The sequence below is a fragment of the Palaemon carinicauda genome, chromosome 36, assembly GCF_036898095.1.
Source record: "Palaemon carinicauda isolate YSFRI2023 chromosome 36, ASM3689809v2, whole genome shotgun sequence".
NCBI lineage: Eukaryota > Metazoa > Arthropoda > Malacostraca > Decapoda > Palaemonidae > Palaemon > Palaemon carinicauda.
In genome coordinates this window covers 72511140-72534385 of record NC_090760.1, presented here as the reverse complement: position 1 = coordinate 72534385, position 23246 = coordinate 72511140, and the positions used below count along the sequence as shown (strand labels likewise).

General features: G+C 40.3%; 1 protein-coding gene across 1 annotated transcript in view; it reads right to left on the bottom strand.

The window, feature by feature from the left end:
• Positions 1–3640: 3640 nt before the first annotated feature.
• LOC137628906 (septin-1-like) overlaps positions 3641–23246 on the bottom strand; it is an 89396-nt gene continuing 69790 nt past the window's right edge. The window contains 5 exon segments of the mRNA XM_068360184.1: positions 3641–4710; positions 10676–10843; positions 13350–13510; positions 15540–15626; positions 18035–18152. Coding sequence (XP_068216285.1) covers positions 4581–4710; positions 10676–10843; positions 13350–13510; positions 15540–15626; positions 18035–18152 — 664 coding nt within the window. The 3' untranslated portion in view covers positions 3641–4580.

The following is a 23246-nucleotide window of genomic DNA, read 5'->3' as shown; positions in this document are numbered from 1 at the left end:
CGATGTGGGGGCAAGATCAGATTACACAATAGCAATCTTCAGTGTTGTAATAAGAGCGAGGTTGAGTTCGTCTCACCCTGGAAAGACTCTGAAAAGGTCATCCCAACCAGCCAAAGCTTAAAGACTTAGGTTGACACCCATGTGAATACCTGAGGAACAAAAGAGCAGATGTTAGAATGACTGAAGGCCTGTATGCGCTACAAGACCCTTGAGTCACCAAAAGCATTTAGTGTCCCTCTCTAGATGTTGAGTATGGAACAAAAGTTCCAACTGAGTGTAGTGTGACAAAAACCAGCTTGGCCTAAAGAACTATGGTCTTGTGTTCCGTTCCCGCGATGATTCTTAAAGAGCCAACAGGAAAAGATTGGAGAAAACTGTACAAGACTTGCAGTGCAAAAATCAAGGATTATTGCATGTTCATCACATGTTCAAAGATGGAAGCTAGAAGGTTGATCTGGAATGGATTTGCAATGAAGACGAGGAAATACGCAAGGCAATGCATCTTCCTATCAAGACAGCTGGAGACATACATGTGTTGTCTACTCCTCCTCCTGACTGAGTATGGGAGAGGCAAGAATGAGTTGAGCAAAATCCAACCTTTTCTCGGAGAAGCTGCTGCTGGTGATCATTACTGGGATTTGGAAAAGGCTTGAACTCGGAGCCAGATGCCATAGTTGCCCACGAATGCTTGGCTGTGATATCCCTCCAAAGACTAGAGACATTGAGGGCTACTGCACAGTGGAAAAAGAAGTACTGATACACAACTTCTCCTTACATTACTGCCTCAAAGTCACCCTTCTGAAAGGTAGACGAGGCATCAAGCACCTATCTAATCCTTAGGGCAACTAATGTCCCTGTGGCCAAAAGGTGCTATTGTGACAGACCAGTCAGTCGCTGGTACCTGAAAGGTTACAAACTATGAGTTTGTTAACTCATTCTGAGGATTGTTTCCTATCCCTAAAATATGAACGCTCAAATCTGAACAGATCTAGGAACACCTAACCAGGTAGAGAACAGTACAGTATTGATCCATGTCTGCAGAACAATCACTGGCACCTGAGCATGAGCGGTACCGCATACCCGACCTCTGGTGAACAGTCTGTGGTCAGCCAAGCTTAGTACTTGGATGCCAAGACCAGGAACCAGTCACAGACTGGCTTGGCACAATTCACTCTGTGCAGGACTGGTATCTCGGTACCTTGAGAAAAAAAAAAAGAGATCAAAGCAATACTCTATTACAAAGGTAAACAGTGAATGAGGACATTCAAGTGTATTGGTATGAAGAAGTAGCATGAAAGACATCCCTATTGGTCTTCCATCTGGTTCGGAAGCTCTGTCTGAGTAAAACCATTCACCCACAATAGAAAATGGTGGTGGCTGTCACACCCGGCTCACGATCACTAACCGACCCTGAAGGTACCCGCTGATGCATGGGTATGGGAATGGGAAAGGTGGCTGCATACAACCCATCATCATCTGGCCTATGGAATTGGTGTTTGGTCGAGCTAGACTTCTCATCTCCAACCGTTGCAACAGCTGTAATTGTATTACCAGCTCATGTTACACTTGACTAAACCCCTAAGGTTCCCGCTAGAGGGCAAGTACTGTCACTCCTCCAAAGGAAAAGAGCGATCTTTTAAACCCCAAGGAACTTTTGGCAAATGGTCTTTCCAAGCAACTCTTTTCTTCTCAAGGAAGAAGTGTCTGATAAAGAAAAGGAGCAGAAATAAGATTTTAACAGATGAGGAAGAAGTTCACTTCTTTTTGCCATCCATTCTTCCCTAATGTCACAGAAGATCTGATCACTGCACTGTTGATTTTATCACTATTTAAAGATTCCCATACTTCTTTTTAACTCATTTACCTTCTCCAACATGCTGGTTTTGTGATATACTAAAAGAATTTCAACATACTTTTGGAACTAATAAATAAACATTGAAGCCATTCATCACTGAGACAACTGGAGTGGCATTGTGAAATGAAGTCAATGTTTGATAGCAAGGAGGAAGAAAGGAGGTAAAGTAAGTTTTCTTTTTCTTTAAAGATGAAAAAGCATTACACAGTGCACCATCACTAACCAAAGAAAGCTCTGACATTTGGCAACAGGTTCAAATTTTCTAGGTGGATCTGTTTTGGCATTTGGCAATCAGTCTTTCCAGATATAATTGTAAAACTTTTGTTTCAGTATCTTCAATTGAAAAAAATACTACACAGTATTCTAGAGGTTTTATTCCAGCTGTTAGCAGATTGTGAAGTGATATTCCTGACCAGGCAGTTGCATTGATGGAACCTCAAAGTTCAAACAGAGAATGTTCTTTATGCTGAATAGGCTATCATAAGTCTCTTAACATATTACATTTGATAGATGTATTGTAATGTTACTGATTTCAAGATATGCATTACAGTATTAGTTACTTTTTATAGTTTATTTCCTTATCTCACTGAGCTATTTTTCCATGTTGGAGCCCTTGGGCTTATAGCAGCCTGCTTTTCCAACTAGGGTTGTAGCTTAGCTATTGATAATAATAATCTGAAAGTACAACTACCTCCCAATTTTATTTTGAATGACTTTCTACAAACACCTATAAAATTAATCTTGATGTAAAGCAAAGATCAATACCGTGCTCTCACTATAAGGTGAGAGGCACATTTCTAAGATAAAAGTATGAAGCTACGGACATAATTACAGTAAACGTGGAACCCCAAACTTACAATTTCAACAAGTACAGTCACACTTCCTGAAGTATCTTCAAATTAATTTGAAGATACTTAAATACCTGATAAATCATATTTAACCAATTAACTATTACAACAGCTTATTCAATAGTTAAACTTTTATTACTCTACAAATTCATATTAATTGTAAAGAATGTAAAAATGAATAAAAAATTACATCAATCTTTTCTTATTTCTAAGAAAAAAAAACAACTCTTAAAGTTGAAAAGAACTTTACATGAAGTATGACAGGTAGTTTACGGAGGCCAATGAGTCTGGTCTAAACTCTTAAACTGACATCTAAAAACTCCTTTCTTATCAGAGATGATAATTGGAATATGGTTCAGTTTAATTGGAATATGGTTCAGTTTAATTGGAATATGGTTCAGTTTAAAGTTGAAGGAGTTGGATAGCTGAAGCCTCAAGGGTAAAAGAGATAAACGAAAAGAAGTATAAAGCATAGACACAGTGGTTCTGAACCTGGGGGGCGTGGGTGATTTCCAGGGGGCACAAGCCTCAGGTGAATAAACTGAATGCTTAGAAAATGGACTGAAAAGCCATTTTTTTTCATTTTCTTAAATTTGGGAATGAAATATGTCTATATATGCAAGGGAGGCATGGAGGGAAAGAGCAGTTCCTAGAGGGGGCGTGGTAGTAAAAATGTTAAGAACCACTGGCATATAGTAATTCAGTAGGGGAAAACAAAAGCCACAAAATACCTCTAGTAGTATAGGTTGACTATACGCTGTGAAGAGGACTACAATCTCTGATGAAGTGGCTACAATGCAGGGTTGGTAACCAACTACGGAATCTACAAACTCTTGACAAGATGTCTGATCTATAACTTGAAAGAAAATCCAGTTCTTAAAATTATGTACAAGTTCACGGAACGTCTCTACCGCTAGGGGAAAATAATACTCAAACCTGGAGAATGAAGCATTTATTAATTTGTGTTATGTTGAACAAGATGGTTTGGAATCTCCTAAACAGCCAAACTCTGTTATTTGTTACAAGCACAAAAATGTTTTCCAAAGCCCAGGCAGAGAAAATGCTTGTTACAGACAAATCTCATGAAAAACCTGCAAGCTAAAAAATGCAAAATGAAAAACACGAACACCAAAATGGCAGTTTCAAAAAGGCCTTGCGCGTGTATGCGATGCATTCGGAGTGCGATGGTTCTCTTGGGGTTCTGGATAGCCGAGCCCCGTGAAGGTTGAGCTTGAGATATCACATGCTTTTTCCCTGGATCAGGAGAATTTCTACCACTCCTCACTTGGTAGAAATGCATAAGAAAGAATTGGTAACGTACACCTCCATAAAAAACACCGATAATCACGGACTGAAGACGTTAAAAAACACTTACCCATAAAAATAAAAAATAAACAAATTGCCTTACTCATTGCAAAATAAAAGACAAAGGATGCAAAACATACACTTGCTTTTTTCATAAACCTCAACCAGAGTCAATTTGAAAAATTAGTTCTCAACATTCTCCAAGTTTAAGATGTCCTTTCTCTTCAAACCTCAGCACAATTTTGGTTCACAAACTTGCTCAAAGTCTATTGTTTCATTGGGAAATAAAAGATCAACTTTTGATTCAATGCTTCAAAACACAGTATAAAACACATGCATTACAAAAAACATGGTGGAAACAAAATGAGATCCTATGAGAGAGCAAACAAGCTTTTAATTTTAAATAACAAAAAAATAAAGGGATCCATAACTCCACGATCATACTCAATCGGACAATACTGCACGAGGTATGTAAGTTTACAATGGTTAAGTTAAAACTTAAATGCGTTTTCTTTCTTTATGCTTGTTACAACAATTATTAGTATCAAAAAGAATTCCTACATAACAATTTGCTATTTCTTATCTTGGAGTTGTGCTTGCATTTTGGCCATCATTTCCTGCATCTTACGAATCTGGGCTTCCTTTTCTTCCAGTTCCATAGCCATTCGATCTTTCTCGGGTCCAGTACCAGGTAGGCTGCTCCTACGGAGAAGGAAATTATTTACCCATACTTACAAACAGCCAAATATATATATACATTTATAAGTGGTAGCTTGGCCAAGGCACCTGCCACCCGTTGGGGTAATATCACTAGAGTTATCAAGTCCCTCTCTGTTTAAGGATAATTTTTCCTTTGTCTTTACCTCAACATTAAGCCATTATTGAAATTGTATGATCAACCAGAACATCTTGCACCAATACTAAGGGAGATTATCAGCATGGCAAAACATATTAGTCAAAATAAATAAATTAGCAACAAAAAATGAGAAAGTGTAAAAATTCCTTATTTTTTCAGTCTATCTCTCCCAGATACATATAAAAATACACATATGTTGCATACAACTGTACATTTGGTTCTATAGTAGTAGAACATAGGTGACAGATGACTCGCTCTTCTGTGATCTTTTTTTAAAGGGTTGCATAAAAAAGGTACTTTCTTGCAACAATCTGTTTGGGGTGAGGGAGGACAATGAGGATGAGAGTAGGGAGGAAGGGTTTGCTACTGTAAACCTCACAGATCATTCGAGAAAAGGATCAAGATGCCATAACAAACACTTAATATCAATATCATTATCATTATTATTAAAAGCTAATCTATAACCCTAATTGGAAACTAAGATGCTATAAACCAAAGGGCTCCAACAGGAGAAAATAGCCCAATGAGGAAAAGAAACTAGGAATAAAAAAACTACAAAAGAAGTGATAAATATCAAATTAAAATATACTAAGAACAGTAACAAATCAAAATAAAATATCTCAAGAACAGTAACAACATTAAATCAGATATTTTATATAAATATGTTATTTTCATTAGTAAAATAAATTTTTGAATATACTTACCCGATGATCATGTAGCTGTCAACTCTGTTGCCCGACAGAAATCTACGGTCGGGATACGCCAGCGATCGCTATACAGGTGGGGGTGTACACAACAGCGCCATCTGTGGTCAGGTACTCCAGTACTTCTTGTCACCACCACCTCAATTTTTTCCTCGGTCCACTGGTTCTCTATGGGGAGGAAGGGTGGGTCAATTAAATCATGATCATCGGGTAAGTATATTCAAAAATTTATTTTACTAATGAAAATAACATTTTTCAATATTAATCTTACCCGATGATCATGTAGCTGATTCACACCCAGGGTGGTGGGTGGAGACCAGCATACATGTTAACAAAGAAGCTAAGTATCCCGTATTTTATTTTATTAGTTATTCAAAAATAACATAAAATAAATAAGTACCTGGTAAGGAAGACGACTTGAACCATTACTCTGCCTTTATTAAGTACGTCTTCCTTACTGAGCGTAGCGGTCCTCTTAGGATGCTGAACGACTCTTAGGTGCTGAAGTATAAAGGGCTGCAACCCATACTAAAGGACCTCATCACAACCTTTAACCTCGGCGCTTCTCAAAAAAGAATTGACCACCCGCCAAATCAACAAGGATGTGGAAGGCTTCTTAGCCGACCGTACAACCCATAAAAAGTATTCAAGAGAAAGGTTAAAAAGGTTATGGGATTATGGGAATGTAGTGGCTGAGCCCCCGCCTACTACTGCATTCGTTGCTACGAATGGTCCCAGGGTGTAGCAGTTCTCGTAAAGAGACTGGACATCTTTGAGATAGAATGATGCGAACACTGACTTGCTTCTCCAATAGGTTGCATCCATAACACTCTGCAGAGAACGGTTCTGTTTGAAGGCCACTGAAGTAGCCACAGCTCTCACTTCATGTGTCCTTACCTTCAGCAAAGCAAGGTCTTCTTCCTTCAGATGAGAATGTGCTTCCCTGATCAGAAGCCTGAATTAGTAAGAAACTGAGTTCTTAGACCTTGGAAGAGAAGGCTTCTTGATAGCACACCAAAAGGCTTCTGATTGTCCTCGTAAAGGTTATGACCTTTTTAGATAGTACCTAAGAGCTCTAACTGGGCAAAGTACTCTCTCCAGTTCGTTCCCCACCAAGTTGGACAGGCTTGGGATCTCGAACGACTTAGGCCAAGGACGTGAAGGAAGCTCGTTTTAGCAAAAAACCGAGCTGCAAGGAACATGTAGCCGTTTCAGATGTGAAAACTATGTTCCTGCTGAAGGCGTGGATCTCACTTACTCTTTTAGCTGTTGTCAAGCACACGAGGAAAAGAGTTTTTAATGTGAGGTCCTTAAAAGAGGCTGATTGGAGAGGTTCAAATCTTGATGACATAAGTAACCTTAGGACCACGTCTAGATTCCAGCCTGGAGTGGACAACCGACGTTCCTTTGAGGTCTCAAAAGACCTAAGGAGGTCCTGTAGATCTTTGTTGGTGGAAAGATCCAAGCCTCTGTGGCGGAAAACCGCTGCCAACATACTTCTGTAACCCTTGATCGTAGGAGCTGAAAGGGATCTTACGTTCCTTAGATGTAACAGGAAGTCAGCAATCTGGGTTACAGTGGTACTGGTTGAGGAAACTGCATTGGCCTTGTACCAGCTTCGGAAGACTTCCCCTTTAGACTGCTAGACTCTGAGAGTGGATGTCCTCCTTGCTCTGGCAATCGCTCTGGCTGCCTCCTTCGAAAAGCCCCTAGCTCTTGAGAGTCTTTCGAAAATCTGAAGGCAGTCAGACGAAGAGCGTGGAGGTTTGGGTGTACCTTCTTTACGTGAGGTTGACGTAGAAGGTCCACTCCTAGAGGAAGAGTCCTGGGAATGTCGACCAGCCATTGCAGTACCTCTATGAACCATTCTCTCGCGGGCCAGAGCGGAGCCAACCAACGTCAGCCGTGTCCCTTTGCGAGAGGCGAACTTCTGAAGTACCCTGTTGACAATCTTGAACGGCGGGAATGCATACAGGTCGAGATGGGACCAATCCAGCAGAAAAGCATCCACGTGAACTGCTGCTGGGTCTGGAATCGGAGAACAATACAACGGGAGCCTCTAGGTTATCGAGGTAGCGAACAGATCTATGGTTGGCTGACCCCACAGGGCCCAAAGTCTGCTGCAAACATTCTTGTGAAGGGTCCACTCTGTGGGGATGACCTGACCCTTCCGGCTGAGGCGATCTGCCATGACATTCATATCGCCCTGAATGAACCTCGTTACCAGCGTGAGCTTTCGATCTTTTGACCAGATGAGGAGGTCCCTTGCGATCTAGAACAACTTCCACGAATGAGTCCCTCCCTGCTTGGAGATGTAAGCCAAGGCTGTGGTGTTGTCAGAGTCCACCTCCACCACCTTGTTAAGCTGGAGGGACTTGAAGTTTATCAAGGCCAGATGAACCGCCAACAGCTCCTTGCAATTGATGTGAAGTGTCCTTTGCTCCTGATTCCATGTTCCCGAGCATTCCTGTCCGTCCAAAGTCGCACCCCAGCCCGTGTCTGATGCGTCCGAGAAGAGACGGCGGTCGGGTTTCTGAACAGCCAAAGGTAGACTTCCTTGAGAAGAAAGCAGTTCTTTCACCACGTGAGAGTAGACCTCCTCTCTTCGGAAACAGGAACTGAGACCGTCTCTAGCGTCATGTCCTTTATCCAGTGAGCAGCTAGATGATACTGAAGGGGGCGGAGGTGGAGTCTCCCTAACTCGATGAACAGGGCCAGCGATGAGAGTGTCCCTGTTAGACTCATCCACTACCTGACTGAGCATCGGTTCCTTCTCAGCATGCTCTGGATGCATTCTAGGGCTTGGTAGATCCTTGGGGCCGACGGAAAAGCCCGAAAAGCTCGACTCTGAAGCTCCATACCCAGGTAGACAATGGTCTGGGATGGGACGAGCTGGGACTCCTCAAAATTGACCAGGAGGCCCAGTTCCTTGGTCAGATCCATAGTCCATCTGAGAATCTCCAGACAGCGACGACTTGTGGGAGCTCTTAAAAGCCAGTCGTCTGACGGAGCCGGACACAAGATCATGGTACTGCTGCACAGTCTGTGAACTGTCAACCATGGGGAAGCTGCAACGTGAAACCGTGAATACTCTCTCTCTATCGTAACGATAGAGCGCAAGTTGAACGTTCTGAACGTCAACAACTGCGGAGACAAAACAAAACGTTAGTTCAACTTTGAAAACAGTACGAGACTATCAAAGAAATTCTTTCAAAAACATAAAATAGCATAAAATCTTAACAGGTAAAAACGATATGACGGGCTCAATGTTAATTAACTTCGGTTCCAAGAAAAGACCGCCTACTATTAGGAAAGGTCGCATATAAACAAACATAAAAATTAATTTTAATAAGTTTATAATAAAAGGAAGTTAATCGAAGAGGCCTGTAAAAGGCGGAGAGATATAAAATAAATCTATAACTTTGTTAAGCAAAATAAAGAAAGAGAGTCTATACTCTCTTCGACACCAACACTTCCGTCTAAGGGAAGGGTCGGCCATTTAAAAGTGAAAGAGAGTTCATACTCTCTTCGTCACCAAAATTAAATCAAATTAATTCCAAAAACTTGCTAAGCTAATGATAAAGCTTCCTGAATAGCGAAGGCTAAACTCTAGAGCAAATACATCACCAAATCGTGAACAATAACTCCAGAATCAACAGCGTATCCAAGTAGGTCTAGCCGGTGGCACGACAGAGGAAAAATTGAGGTGGTGTTGACAAGAAGTACTGGAGTACCTGACCACAGATGGCGCTGTTGTGTACACCCCCACCTGTATAGCGATCGCTGGCGTATCCCGACCGTAGATTTCTGTCGGGCAACAGAGTTGACAGCTACATGATCATCGGGTAAGATTAATATTGAAAATATAAAAACTTCAAAAAAACAGGAGACAGAAATAAGATAGAACAGCATGCCCAAGTGTACCCTCAAGCAAGAGAACTCTAATCCAAGACAGTGGAAGGCCATGGTACAGAGGCTATGGCACCACCCAAGACTAGAGAACAGTGGTTTGATTTTGGAATGTCCTTCTCCTAGAAGAGCTGCTTACCATAACTAAAGAGCCTCTTCTACCCTTACCAAGAGGAAAGCAGACACTGAACAATTACAGTGCAGTACTTAACCCCTTGAGCAAAGAAGAATTTTTTGGTAAGAGAAAAGTTTATGTGTTGCCCTACCCACCACCATTGCTATCCCTCCCTATACTAGCTGTTTGGTTCCTCCCACTGCAGTAAGGGTGTGACAGGGGGCACTTCCTTAGTGTGTCAGGAATTCGCCCAACCCTCTACAGATAGTAATATTTCAACACACGAATGTCAAACTTATCAGTAATAATGAGCAGTCCATTATCATTTGGAGAGCAGCTCATTTAGTAAAAAATTAAGGACTGTATTTACAATGAGTTGCGTATATATTTTACATCTTATCTTTTAATAGTTCTACTAAACTGGCTCTCGGTTCACTTAGTCTTTACTCTTGAAAGTCTTTGGATATTTTCATTGCCTTTGTCATTTTGGCAATGATTCTTTGGTCTAAGTCCACAAAGGAAATGGAAAGAAGAGAAATTGGCCTGTAAGGCTCAAAATCTGCTTTACAAAAATGTTCATCCTAATATGCATCATTACTTATAAAAGGTGAAAGCATATTTTTCTTTTGTAAATATTGTCTGTTTACAGTAACTATGGTTATCTTAATAATAAATACTGTGTCTACACTATTTCTCATGTTATAAAGTTTTTGTAACTTTCATAATACAGAAGGTCCTCAAATTACAAATTTAATGGGTTCCAAGAAGCTGTTTGTAAATCGAATTGTTTGCAAGTTGAATTTTGTTAAATTTTGGCCTAGGGTAGGCGTAATCTAGGCCTAATCTGAGTTCCATGCCTATGATTTCCAGCTACAAATATCAAGAAATAGTTTGGTTTCATTTAAAATAGACATCAGATTATTACAAATGTTGTTTTGCTTACTGTATTTAATGATATAATATTGTTTTATTAAAGTCTTTCTTTACCGAATGTTTTAATATTGTTTTATTAAAGTCTTTCTTTACCGAATGTTTCTAACTTGGGGACCTTCCTACTGTCAAAATCTTAATATCACTACTTACAGTTTTCCCTTGGCAACAGGGACAGAATTTCCGTGGGAGTTAATCGAGTTGTTCGTAGCGACGGCAGCACCTGATGCTATCGGTGAACCACCCTTGGCTAGTCTCTCTGAACGATAATTCTCGTAATGGACATCCTGGGTAACTTCGGTGAGGTCCTGCATGTGCGTTCTGACAAAACATTATTCAAAGATAAACATCAATTATATATTTAAAAATTTCTTAGGAAAGCTTAGAAGAAATACAATATTACTATGTAAACAATTATGATGTCAATATTAATTATAAATTCAGTAATAGAATATTCAAAAGCATAACATTATCAGGAATTTACTTGATATGTAAATGGATGTAAATACAGTACAGTACTTCCTTAATCAGCAATTAATTAAATGCCGACGATAAAATTCATAAAAAAATGAAAAAGGCAATTGCTTGTAAAACAATGAGGCACAAGACTGGGAGTACAGTGAGCCCTCGTTTATCCCGGTAGATAGGTTCCAGACCTGACCGCGATAGGTGAAAATCCGCGAAGTAGTGACACCATATTTACGTATTTATTTAACATGTATATTCAGACTTTTAAAACCTTCCCTTGTACGTAGTACTGTTAACAAACCACCCTTTAATGTACAGAACACTTAATGCATGTACTTAAGTACCCTAAACTAACACAGGCACAAGTATTAAAGGCGATTTTATATCATGCGTTTCCTAAACACGCCAAAAAGCACGATAAAAATGGCAACCAATGTTTTGTTTACGTTTATCTCTGATCATAATGAAGAAACAAACGCATTTAGTGTACACATCTGTGAATAGGTTAGTTTTTGCATCGATTATATTGATTATACAGTGAACCCTCGTTTATCGCGGTAGATAGGTTCCAGACCCGACCTCGATAGGTGAAAATCCGCGAAGTAGTGACACCATATTTACCTATTTATTTAACATGTATATTCAGACTTTTAAAACCTACCCTTGTACGTAGTACTGTTAACAAACTACCCTTTAATGTACAGAACACTTAATGCATGTACTACAGTACCCTAAACTAAAACAGGCACAAATATTAAAGGCGATTTTAAATCATGCGTTTCCTAAACACGCCAAAAAGCACGATAAAAAATGGCAACCAATGTTATGTTTACGTTTATCTCTGATCATAATGAAGAAACAAACGCATTTACACATCTGTGTATAGGTTAGTTTTTGCATCGATTATATTGATTATTCAGTACAGTATGTTGATTTTGTTATTACCAATGTTTTACTTAATTTTTCTTAGGACTTCCAAATGAAATGTTTTTCTTTATGACGCCGCCTGAAACGACGGCGTCATAACATACGTTCAGTAAACAAACGAAGGTATTTAACGCGCATGATGAAAGTGATAAATAATGATATTACAGTAAAAGCTTTTATAAAATATGTTATTACAAATATTATTTACCGTATCTATATAAAATCATACATACGTAGCAAAGCAGGGAAACAATTTACGAGAGAGAGAGAGAGAGAGAGAGAGAGAGAGAGAGAGAGAGAGAGAGAGAGAGAGAGAGAGAGAGAGAGAGAGATTGTTTTACATACGTAAATGTAAATTTAAAAAAAAAAAAAAAATAGCCCATTTCATATAAAATAGATTACAAATATTTTACTTTATCATATTACAGTAGTCTGTATAATACTGTAAAGTTCAGTACAGTATGTTGTTGTTATAGTCGTGGCGATGAAATTCTCACGAAACAAAAACACGCCATTTGATTACAACAGCTGATTCATTCTCTCTCTCTCTCTCTCTCTCTCTCTTTGTGTTATACAATACTTACATTTAGATGAAGAAACTAAAATTAGTTTTCTTAGTGTCAATTAAATACGAAACGAAAAAATTATGCCGAGTCTACATCCATTTCAATCATAGCTAAAAATACAGCATCCGATTTCATCAGCAAACCACTATTTTTTGGGAAACATCATTTTATTCTAGAAAATTGCTACTCTTTAAATAGTTAATTGCACATTAAGAAAGCGTGTACTTTTGTTTTTAAATTTCGGGTGTGTTTTAAAAATCGAGTATTGTTGACTTCTTTTTGTTTTACTTTTGGCTGTGATTAGATCAGCTGACATCTACTGTAGCTGCCGCTCTTGAGAGTGTACGAATACAATAACAAAGTATCGTTTATACCATTTCTTAACTTATTCAAACCGTCTACAGTATACAGTTGATATTACATAAGCACCAATGTGTTATAACCTATCAAATTTTTTTGTTTATTACATTTAAACCCCCCTCTATCTCTCTCTCTCTCTCTCTCTCTCTGTGGGCTACTTTTCACTACCTCCCATTCCTTACCTCTCTCTATCTCTCTAACAAATGATATCTTTGTTGCTCCTCAAAGTTTCATTTATATTGAAAATCAATCATGATTCAATTTTCCTTACTTTCTCCAATCTCGCACCAACGGTCACATCACGGTATTTTCGAAATTTCCAGAAAATCCGCGATATATGTATATACATGCGTTATGAAAAAAATCCGCGAAGTGGTGAATCCGCGATGGTCGTACCGCGAAGTAGCGAGGGCTCACTGTAATCATTTTTTGTAATTGCGTTTACTTCAAATCCCCTACAAGGAAAAATCAAAGCCAAAACCGATTTGAATACACAAGTTGCTCACCCTAGCAGGCATCGAAGCTTGATAAAATCACAGTGACTTGGATTCTCCACTTCGATGACTCCCCAGGGATACTGACGGCCGCGAACTTTCTTGCCTCCAACATCTAACACTGTAGTTGATCCCACTACAGCAAAAGGCACTGCTTCTTTCAGCTGACGAACCTGCAAATGAAAGAGAAAATCAAGATTATCAAACACTCCAATAAGAAGACATTCCCACATTTCTAAAGATTTAAGATTTCACCTAAAAGATTTGCTTTTAAATGGGAAAAACCCAGAGCAAGGTAGCGAGTTTCAGATGAAAAGAGCTAAGTAACAAGAGATCAACAGGAATAAATGAAAAGAGCAACAACATAAGCGAGGCTTCAGAGAGGCAGCTGCCAAAGGCACTAGTACCAAATACAGTAGCATGAAGAGTAGCACTCATAGGTGGTAACTCACTATGGGGTGGCCTATGACAAAAGAAGAATTACAATGAAGATGCAAGGACGTGAAAAAGAGAGAGAGAGAGAGAGAGAGAGAGAGAGAGAGAGAGAGAGAGAGAGAGATCCGTCAGGCTCGGGAGCAATGACTTCATGTGTCAACTTGATTATATTTGTTTCATGCCATAACTAACAAAGGAATAAACATAGAAAGAAAATTAATATAGAATTAAGAAGCCAAATAAATTTTCTATATATGACTTATGGTTACATGATCGGATGGCACCAAAAAGCATTCTCATATTCTCAGTGGGTTGAATACTTTTAGTTCTGTAACGTGCATAAGGAAATCTAACGGTAAATATTGTGAATATCAGCAATAATCTGTCAAAAGTATACAAAAAGTGACACTGTACAAAGAAGGCAAAGCTGTTAAAACCATTACAAATATACACATATTGAGGGTTTAAACCTTCACCAGCAATACAAAAATATACCAAAGAGAAGTACAGGTATCCCGATTCCTTACTGAAAATTGAAATAATTTCCCAGAGATGACTTTATAAATGAATAGAAGTGTTGAGAACCTACAGTGCACATTTCCTTGCATCCCTTATGCTGAATTAAGGTACTTTGTTTTATTGATTTGTGTGTTCCCTTTGATGTTCATATTTCTAGAACCTTATATTAAAATGTTTAAAGATGTCTGTTTTAATTTCTAGTATTATCTGAATTTGCACCAAAACGTCAGCCGGTTAAGCCCAACCTCTAATTGTCTTTGTAAAAATACAAAGAAAAACCTTGAACACCCTCTGGCATTCACTCATTTTTATGTTAGTTTTTTTCGGTTTAGACAACAATTTTATTCATTTCAAAGAGGAAAAGATAATTTCAACATCTTGCTAACATAAGGAAGAAAAAATTCACTCTAATAAGAGTTCAGAGGAGGGTAATTTCAAATATCGGGGGAGAGAGAGAGAGAGAGAGAGAGAGAGAGAGAGAGAGAGAGAGAGAGAGAGAGAGAGAGAGAGAGAGAGAGAGAGAGATAGAGAGAGAGAGATAGAGAGAGAGAGAGAGAGCCTTGCCTAACATGAGAAAAAAGCAACAAGATATCGAGCAAAAAGATCTTCGTTTATGAGTAAATTATGATAAATAACTTTGTTTTTGTTAATCAACATCCAAAAAAGAACATAAACTTCATAATAATCACGATTTATTAATATTGTCTTAGCAAAAACACAAAGAAAAACTTTGAATGCCAGTATCTCAAAACTACTTATTGACCTTTAAATTAGTCTCTCCCTTAGTTTTAAAGATATAGCTTTGAAATTTGGTATATAACTTAGAAATACATTATAAAACAATGAAATGGTCTTTTTTTTTTTTTTTATTTTTGTTTCATATTTTTTTCTTAATTTTTTCCCCTGATTTTCAAGGTTTATTTTTTTACCATAATGAAAAAAGTCATATCTGGCAGAAAAATTACTTTTAGAAAAAACTTCATATTATTGGAAGTCGATATCAGGTCTATAATAGGGTAGTAATCCTAGATGTTAGTAATCATTACCAAGGGAGGAGATAAAAACACTAATTTTCAGGAGAAATGACCCTGGTGTCACAAAACTGAGGGTCAGAGGCAAAAATCCTATGCAGTTTGGAGACATCCTAAGTCACCCGATTAAAGATTAAGTAGTAAGAATGTCAAAGTCCAGTCATTAAAAATTAGCCGGTCAGCTCCCTTAACACAACTGAAAGTAACGTTAACGTACCTGCTCCTTATAATCTTCTTCCTCATCTGTGTCACAGTCAGGCAGAGGGTAGATGTGGATATCATTCTCGCCAATTTCATCCAATACCTGTAAAAAAAAAAAAGTGACTACTTTACAATATATCTCACACAATGACTTCAACAGTTCCAAGTCCATCTATTTACCCAGGCACTTACCCAATTTTGGGGAGTAGCTGACATCAAACAAATGAACAAAAGGGGACTTTTCCTCTCTCAGTTGTAAGTAGTAAGCCCAATCTAAACCAATCTCAGTCTATAATAACAGACCAAGAAAAGCGAGATAACAAAATGATTTAACTTACAGCTGGAAATGATCTTCTAACTTGTAAACATTCCCCTGGTTTTCCCTATAGAGAAATGAACTGTTTCCCAGTCACTAGTGACTAATTGTTAACATACACTCTAAGGCTTACCTTTAAAAATATATTATCACCACAAATAAATTGTATAATAAAAACCTCAATATATTGACCAGTAAAATAGTTTTAATGACATTTCGATGCAAGCTGAAATCTATATATTAATTTGGAATAAAGTAAACACTCACAAATTTACATAACTAACGTTATGTATGTAGACATACTGGAATGCTGACAAAGAATATGAGAGAAATTTTGAAGAGAGCTTCCTACAGAATGTTAAGAAGCGTGGATGTACAGAGTAAAAGATGGGGTGTTCAGCACAGGAATAAGGTCAAAAGTGTCTGCTTTCAGTTCCAGTTTCCTCAGAATAGATGTTCAAGAGAACATCAAAGGGGGAAGCCCAACCCCCGACTGTGGTGCCCAACCACAGCAGTGGCCTCCCCAGTAAACAGCTTAAACTTACGGTCCTGGGTGAGGATCGACCTGCCACCATGTGAATGCTAAGCGAACAGGTTACCACTGTACTAGCCAGGAATACTGCCTTATATCTAGAAAACAAGCAGTGAGAAAGATATAGGCTATACAGACATCTAGTTTGACAGTACACAGGATATATGGGAGATGATTTTTACAGTAAACATTAGTCTGTTTTGACAGTAAATACTTATCACAAGAATTTCCATCAAGGCAAGTCCTTGCTTGTAAAAAAGTACTAACTAACCTTTATAAAAAAACAAATAAACTATACACAATACCTTACTGATTACACGGGGGTTGTGTTATGAATGATGCCATGCAATTTGAGATTTGTACAATTTAAACTAATTTTCATAAAATGCAATGGTAAACAAGACAATTTAGTTTCATGACTAAAGAAATTGATCAACAAAAGCACTTTTGCTTTCTTTTGCACTGAATACTACATGATATTATTATTACTAAGCTACAACCCTATTTGGAAAAGCAGGAAGCAATAAGCCCAAGGACTCCAATACAGAAAATAGCCCAGCCAGGAGAGGAAATGAGGAAACGGATAGAACAGTGTGCCTCAGTGCATCCTCAAGCTAGACCAGTTATGTCTAACCCAACACAGTGGAAGATCATGGTACAGAGGCTATTGCACTATCCAAGACTAGAGAACAATGGTTTGATTTTGGAGTCCTTCTCATAGAAGAGCTTTTTACCATGACTAAGGAGTGTCTTCTAACCACCTTACCAAGTGGAAAGTAGCCACTTAAAATTACAGTGCATTAGTTAACCCCCTGAGTGAAGAAAAATTTGGTTATCTAGTGTTTTCAGGTGTACGAGGAAAGAGGGGAATGTGTGAAAAATATGCCAGACTACTCCATGTATGTGTAGATAAAAGAAAAATGAGTCATAACGAGAGAGGGATCCAATGAAGTAGTATCTACCCAGTCAAACGGCCCAATAACTCTCTAGTGGTAGTATCTCAACAGGTGCATGATGCTTTGGACAGACTACTACCTTATCACTACAGCCTAATGCTATAACAATGGGCACTTTACCAAAAGTAGTTTCGAACACAGCTAACCTACCTCAATCATACACTGTGCTTTGTGTAATTCTACTATAAACTTTCTTCACTAATAAACCAAATAGTTGGAAACGTCCCTACCTGGCATTCCGCTGGACTATCGTCTGCGACCCGCTTCAAGCTGGATAGTTTCTTGTAGTGTCTACAACCTCACCATCCTTGTGAGCTAAGGATGGGGGTTTTGGGGGAGCCTGAGTCATCAGCAGCGAATGACTAGCCCTCCCTGGTCCTAACTTAGGTGGAGAAAGGGCTTGAGCACTGATATGTATAGATAGTCAGTCTCTGTCCTTTGCTCTGCCACTCATAAGAGACCTTTAAACCTACTGGGATGTCTTACAAACATCTATAAGGGGTAGTATTTTACCATATCCTTCTAAGTTAAATAAGTCACTACCCACCAAGTGAAATAAGCAACAAAGGTTTCAATATGTTTTTAGTCTTTTCCCTACAATTCCAACACAGAAATTGTCACTCCTAAAAATACCAACACTCTCTTAAAAAAATAAACTTCGTAATAAATATGTTTAAACTAAGAAACACTCTTCTTTCTATACTAACCTTACGTTTGAGCTTCTGAACCTCCTGCTTCGTTAGGGTGTCAGCCTTCGCGATAACGGGCACGATGTTCACCTTGTTATGAAGCTGCTTCATGAACTGAATGTCCAAGGGCTTTAGCCTGCAATTATTGCCTTTATTAAGCAGCGTTTCGAGACCACAGCATTAAAATTCTTAGCTTTATCAGGGATGGCCAGAGAGAAAGTTTGTTACTTATCTCATGAACTATATATTCTTAATAATTGCAAGGGAAAAGCAATTAAAAAACAATACCTTTTTTACTTCCTGTAAGCAGTAGAATATGCAATACCCTTTTTTCAAGTTTACATTTATCCTCAAAACTGTACCATATTTATAAATCAAACCCAACATCTACATATCAATATGATCAGCACGTGGAAGCAGAATAATTAGATTTATTAATTTGGACATGTGACCAGGCACAGGGTCCTGGGAGGCCATTTAGCATCCAAGTTGAAGTAGAGAAAGACAGCATATTGGAAGAACAAAAGCATGAAGGAGGTCGAGTAGAGACAGCATATAAGAAGCCCGGAAACAGGAAGGAGGTCGAGTAGAAAGCTAGAGTAATGCCTACAGAGTCTCATTTTAATATGCAGAAAAAGACATTTGAACCAACAATTAGAAATAAAATGAAACTAGACTACACAAAGTGACATCTTCTATCCAATGCCTTGAAATGTCATAAATGCTGATGTTAATAAGCTTATCAGGTCGTATGCTACTACTTTATCATATTTGAATGCATTAAATTACATTACTTTTATCAGCAGCAATACTTTTTTAACATGTTAATGTTATCTGCATTCAACACTATCATTATCATCACTTTTTTTCACAGTTGTAGAAGCATAATGTTGCAAGCCCCAGCAGTGATAACAGCCACAAAAAAAAGTACAGTAATGCATAAAATATACATAAGGTAAGTAAAATTAAAAATAAAATATAAATGGCAGAGAGTTTATAATAATAAGATAAAATAAAAATAGAGTTTAAAATGACAAATTCAGAAATAATTTGTAATTTTCCCTATTACAAACCTGGAGTTTAGTTATGTGGATATTCTTTCAGTGGCAGCTGGTGGTAGCCATTAGACTATAATTGTGAGGTGGCAACCCTGGCTAACCATTTAGCGGGTAGGCTGGGGCACAGTAGTGAGAGACGACACTTTCATTGTAGGCAGGACTTCTGGGGGGGGGGGGGGGGGGGCAGGTGATGGCGATCCAATTTATATAAATAACTCCAAGTTTGTATTAGGGAAAAATACAAATTATCTCCGAATTTGTCATTTGTTCCCATACTAACAAACTTTCCGTTATCTATGTGGATGACTCACTCTTAGGTGGGTGGAAGTCCTAGTTCAGGCATGGACACTGACCCAGTTTTACTTAGTACAGTAAATGACTGTGGTCTAGGGAAAACTTTGACACCTCGATGAAATATACAGAGTATACTCGCAGCCTGTGCAATGTAGCAAAATAAGAGGTGGTTTTTTGTATGAATGTCTGAGTTTATATAGGAAAACAACAAGACTACACAAGGGAAGTGATAATTACCTGCAGAGGTTGAAGCCAGCTTGCAGAGGGACCCATGGTACTGTACCCCAAGGGAGGGGAGGATGAAGAAAGGAAAGCCAGACATTCTTCTCATTCATCCCAGTCTTAACCCTGGTAACCAATTCCCTCAACAAACTGCTACTTGTCCATCAAGGAGCTTGAGGTCTCTTAAACGACTTGTTGAGCAGCCACAACAGGACCGATAGTAAACGTATCGAGTCTCCTGTGGGTCACGTCTTTGAGGTAATGGGTTGTGCAGGTGGTTTTTCTTTTTCACACGCCCGCTTGGAGAACCTGCAACACGGGAGAAGCTGCATTTAAACGCCAGGGAAGTACCGATTCCCCTGAAGTCATAGGCTCTAGGTCAACGAGCCTGAGGAGGTTCAGGAGCCCAGGCTATTTCAATCACTTGGCAAATCCAGGAGGAAACTCTGTTCTTGGTGATCCTCCTCTTTACTCTCCCTGAGCTAACAAACAGAGATGTTAGTCTGGGCCGTGTTGCTGCAGTGCGATTAAGATAGTATCTCAAATTCCTCACTGAGCAAAGTAACAACTGATCTGGGTCGTTGGTTACAGAACGAAGACTCACAATCTGAAAGGGCTCAAATCTATGCTCCAGTAACCCCAGATTTTGAGTCTTTGTAATAAACTCAGGGACAAAGCTGAGCGTCACTTCCCCCAATCCCCTTGAATGGGCTCTGTCATACGAGAGGCCATGAAGTTCACAGACTCTCTTTGCCGAGGCTAAAGCGAGCATGAACGCCGTCTTCAAAGTGAGATTTCAGTCAGTTGCATGGTGTAATAGTTTGCAGGGAGGTCCTTTTAAGAAACTCAAGATACGAACCACATTCCAATGAGGAGGCCTGATCTCTGACTGGAGGCAAGTGATCTCATAACTCCGTATGAGTAAAGAAAGCAGCGACGAGGAGGAAATGTTGACTCCTTTCAGCCTGAAAGCAAGGCTTAATGCTGAGCAATAGCCTTTTACCACTAATACTGAAAGGAGCTTTTCCTCCCGAAGGTGTACATGAAACTCCGCTATTACTGGAATAGTGGCATCAAGAGGAGAGATATTCCTTCCATGACATCATCCACAGAAGACTCCATTTTGCCTAGTAGACCAAAGCTGAGGACCTACACAAGTATCTGGACATTCGTTCAGCAATTTGTCGTGAAAAGCCCTTCCGAGAGAGGAGACGCTGGATAGTCTCCACGCGTGAAGTCAAAGCGACTGCATGGTCTTGTGGAAGATGTTCGCGTGTGGCTGTTTGAGTAGATCTCGTCGTGGAGGAAGTTCTCTCGGTAGATCTACTAGAAATTGCAGGAGGTCTAGAAACCACTCTGCGTGATGCCATAAAGGAGCTACAAGGGTCATCATTAGATCTCTGGAAGTATGCGTCCTTCAGATCCAGTGTGCATATGAAGTCCCTTGGACGTGCCGCTTGGATGACGCGTGTCTGCTGTCTCCATTCTGAACTGAGTCTGTTGAACAAACTTGTTCAGAGGGGAGAGATCAATAACTGGTCTCCAGCCTCCAGTTGCCTTTTTCATCAGAAAAATTAGACTGTAAAAGCCTGGAAACCTGTCTACCACCTCTTGGAGAGCACCCTTCTGCAGCATGGTCTGGACTTCGGCCCTGAGGGCCAGCTCCTTTGCGAATCCCTTCGTATAGAAGCCTTGATGCACAGGATCATGAGTCAGAGGAGGGAGAGATTCAATGAACAGGACACGATACCCTAGGGCGATCACATCGACCGTCCAGGGATCTGCCCCGTGGAGCTGCCACCTCTGCCAGCGACGCTGTAGGCATCCTCCCACTGGTGGTGGGTGATGAGGACTGCCATTCCTACTGGGAGGGACCACCTCGGTCACCTCCCTTTCCTTTAAAAGGATTTGGACCCTTTCTGTCCCTTGGACTGAAAGAACCGTTTAGACACCTTGGAAGGTCCCGAAGACCTAGAAGTTGACTGGTGAGTAGAGGAAGGTGCTTGCTAAGGCCGGGAAGACTGGGAAGATCAACCATAGGACCAAGCTGTCATGGCCCTATGGAGGAGAGAATAGTTGGTAGATTTCCTCAATCGCTAAGCAGCCCTCTCTATCTCTTCCGAACAATGAGAGAAGAACCCTCGAGGCTGGAATTCCTCAACCAAGAGACCTTAATTTTCGGCACCTACTTGTGGAACCGACCTATGACGGTATTCCTTCTCTTGAGTATAGTGTTCGCCCACAGGATGACAACATGGTGCGACAGAAACTCAAGTCCGGGTACCTGACAATAGGAAGGACTCCGTCTTCCTGACCTACTCCTTTGACAGATCGTGGGAGCGAACCATGAAGCCTAAGGATCCCAACCATAGATCGAGCCACAAAGCAGCCTGCATGGCGTACATTGCGGCTCTCTCTATGTTTAGGAGCTCAACTGCCGATAATGAGGCCTTCGGAGAGGAGGGGGTTTAAGTGGGAACCCCCTTCGTTAGGGACTCTACCAAAGCGTCGAGGGTCATAATGGAATGTGGTTCCCCTTCGATCTCTTAATACTTCCTTTGTAACACAAAAGGAAGTGGAAGAGACCGAGAGGAGGAACCTGCCCTCAAGGAACTAGAAGTTCCAGCTATCTGAGAGATAGCTTTCCTTTTGGCAGCTGTCAGACCTTTGGACCAGGGCAAAGCCGCATTGGACCTGGAAGGCTTCTGGGTCTCGAATATTTCATCGAGAACCATATCCTTCCCTTTCTGGATGATGAAACCAAGAGTGGACAGCCTGTTGATGGCCCTCATACAGGCAAGAACCTGCCAAAAGGTATGTTCTGACTCGGGTCTCTCCTGTTCGGAGTAATAGTTCAGACAGGCTGCCTTTCGAAGATTCTCATCCTCCGAGTCTATGGGGTCGTCCACCTCCAGGCTTACGTCTAAAGCCTGGGGTAGGTCAGGGTCATCAACTGAAACAGGGGATGGGCCCGCCACTGGGGACTGCGTTTTTGCCTCGACCTCCTTAGCTTCCCGTGCCGCGACGTTCTCAGGTTTCATCTTAGTGTCCTTTGATTCCTACACAGGACTTTCCTCCACGGATTTAGGAGGAGGAACCTGCGAGGTCTTCGAGGACTTGGACGAAGCCCTGGCAGTAGGAGCTGGAGGCTCTGGAAGAGGAACAAAAACCTGACGCTGATCCGGAGACACTACCTCAATGTCTTGAGGGTTGAAGGGATGGATCGCGATCTCCCTGGACGAGCCTATGTCCCTACTCGTCCTAGGATGGATGATGTCAGCGTGAGGTGGAGTTAGGAGTTACGCCTCTCATCCGTCTCTTCTGCTTCTGGGGAATGACTTCTATTACTTTCACTGGCGTGAAAGGTTAGTTCGCCATAAGAGTCAGAAGTGGCATGGCCTTTGGCACGCGATCAGGGTGGAGGGGATCTTCAAGCTTTGTCTGCCGTCGACCTCCTTCTGGGGTCTTGACTCCCAACTGTTGAGCTCAACGAAGATTCCAGAGGGATTCTAGGGGTTGCCCTGACTGTAACAGTCGGGGGTTGTGGCATTGGAGGTGCCACCTTCAGACGCTTCAGGATAATGGACATGAAAGTCGATGCCCATGAAGGAAACTCCCTAGGTACACCCTGGAGGTCCCTAGAAGAGTGTCCTTGG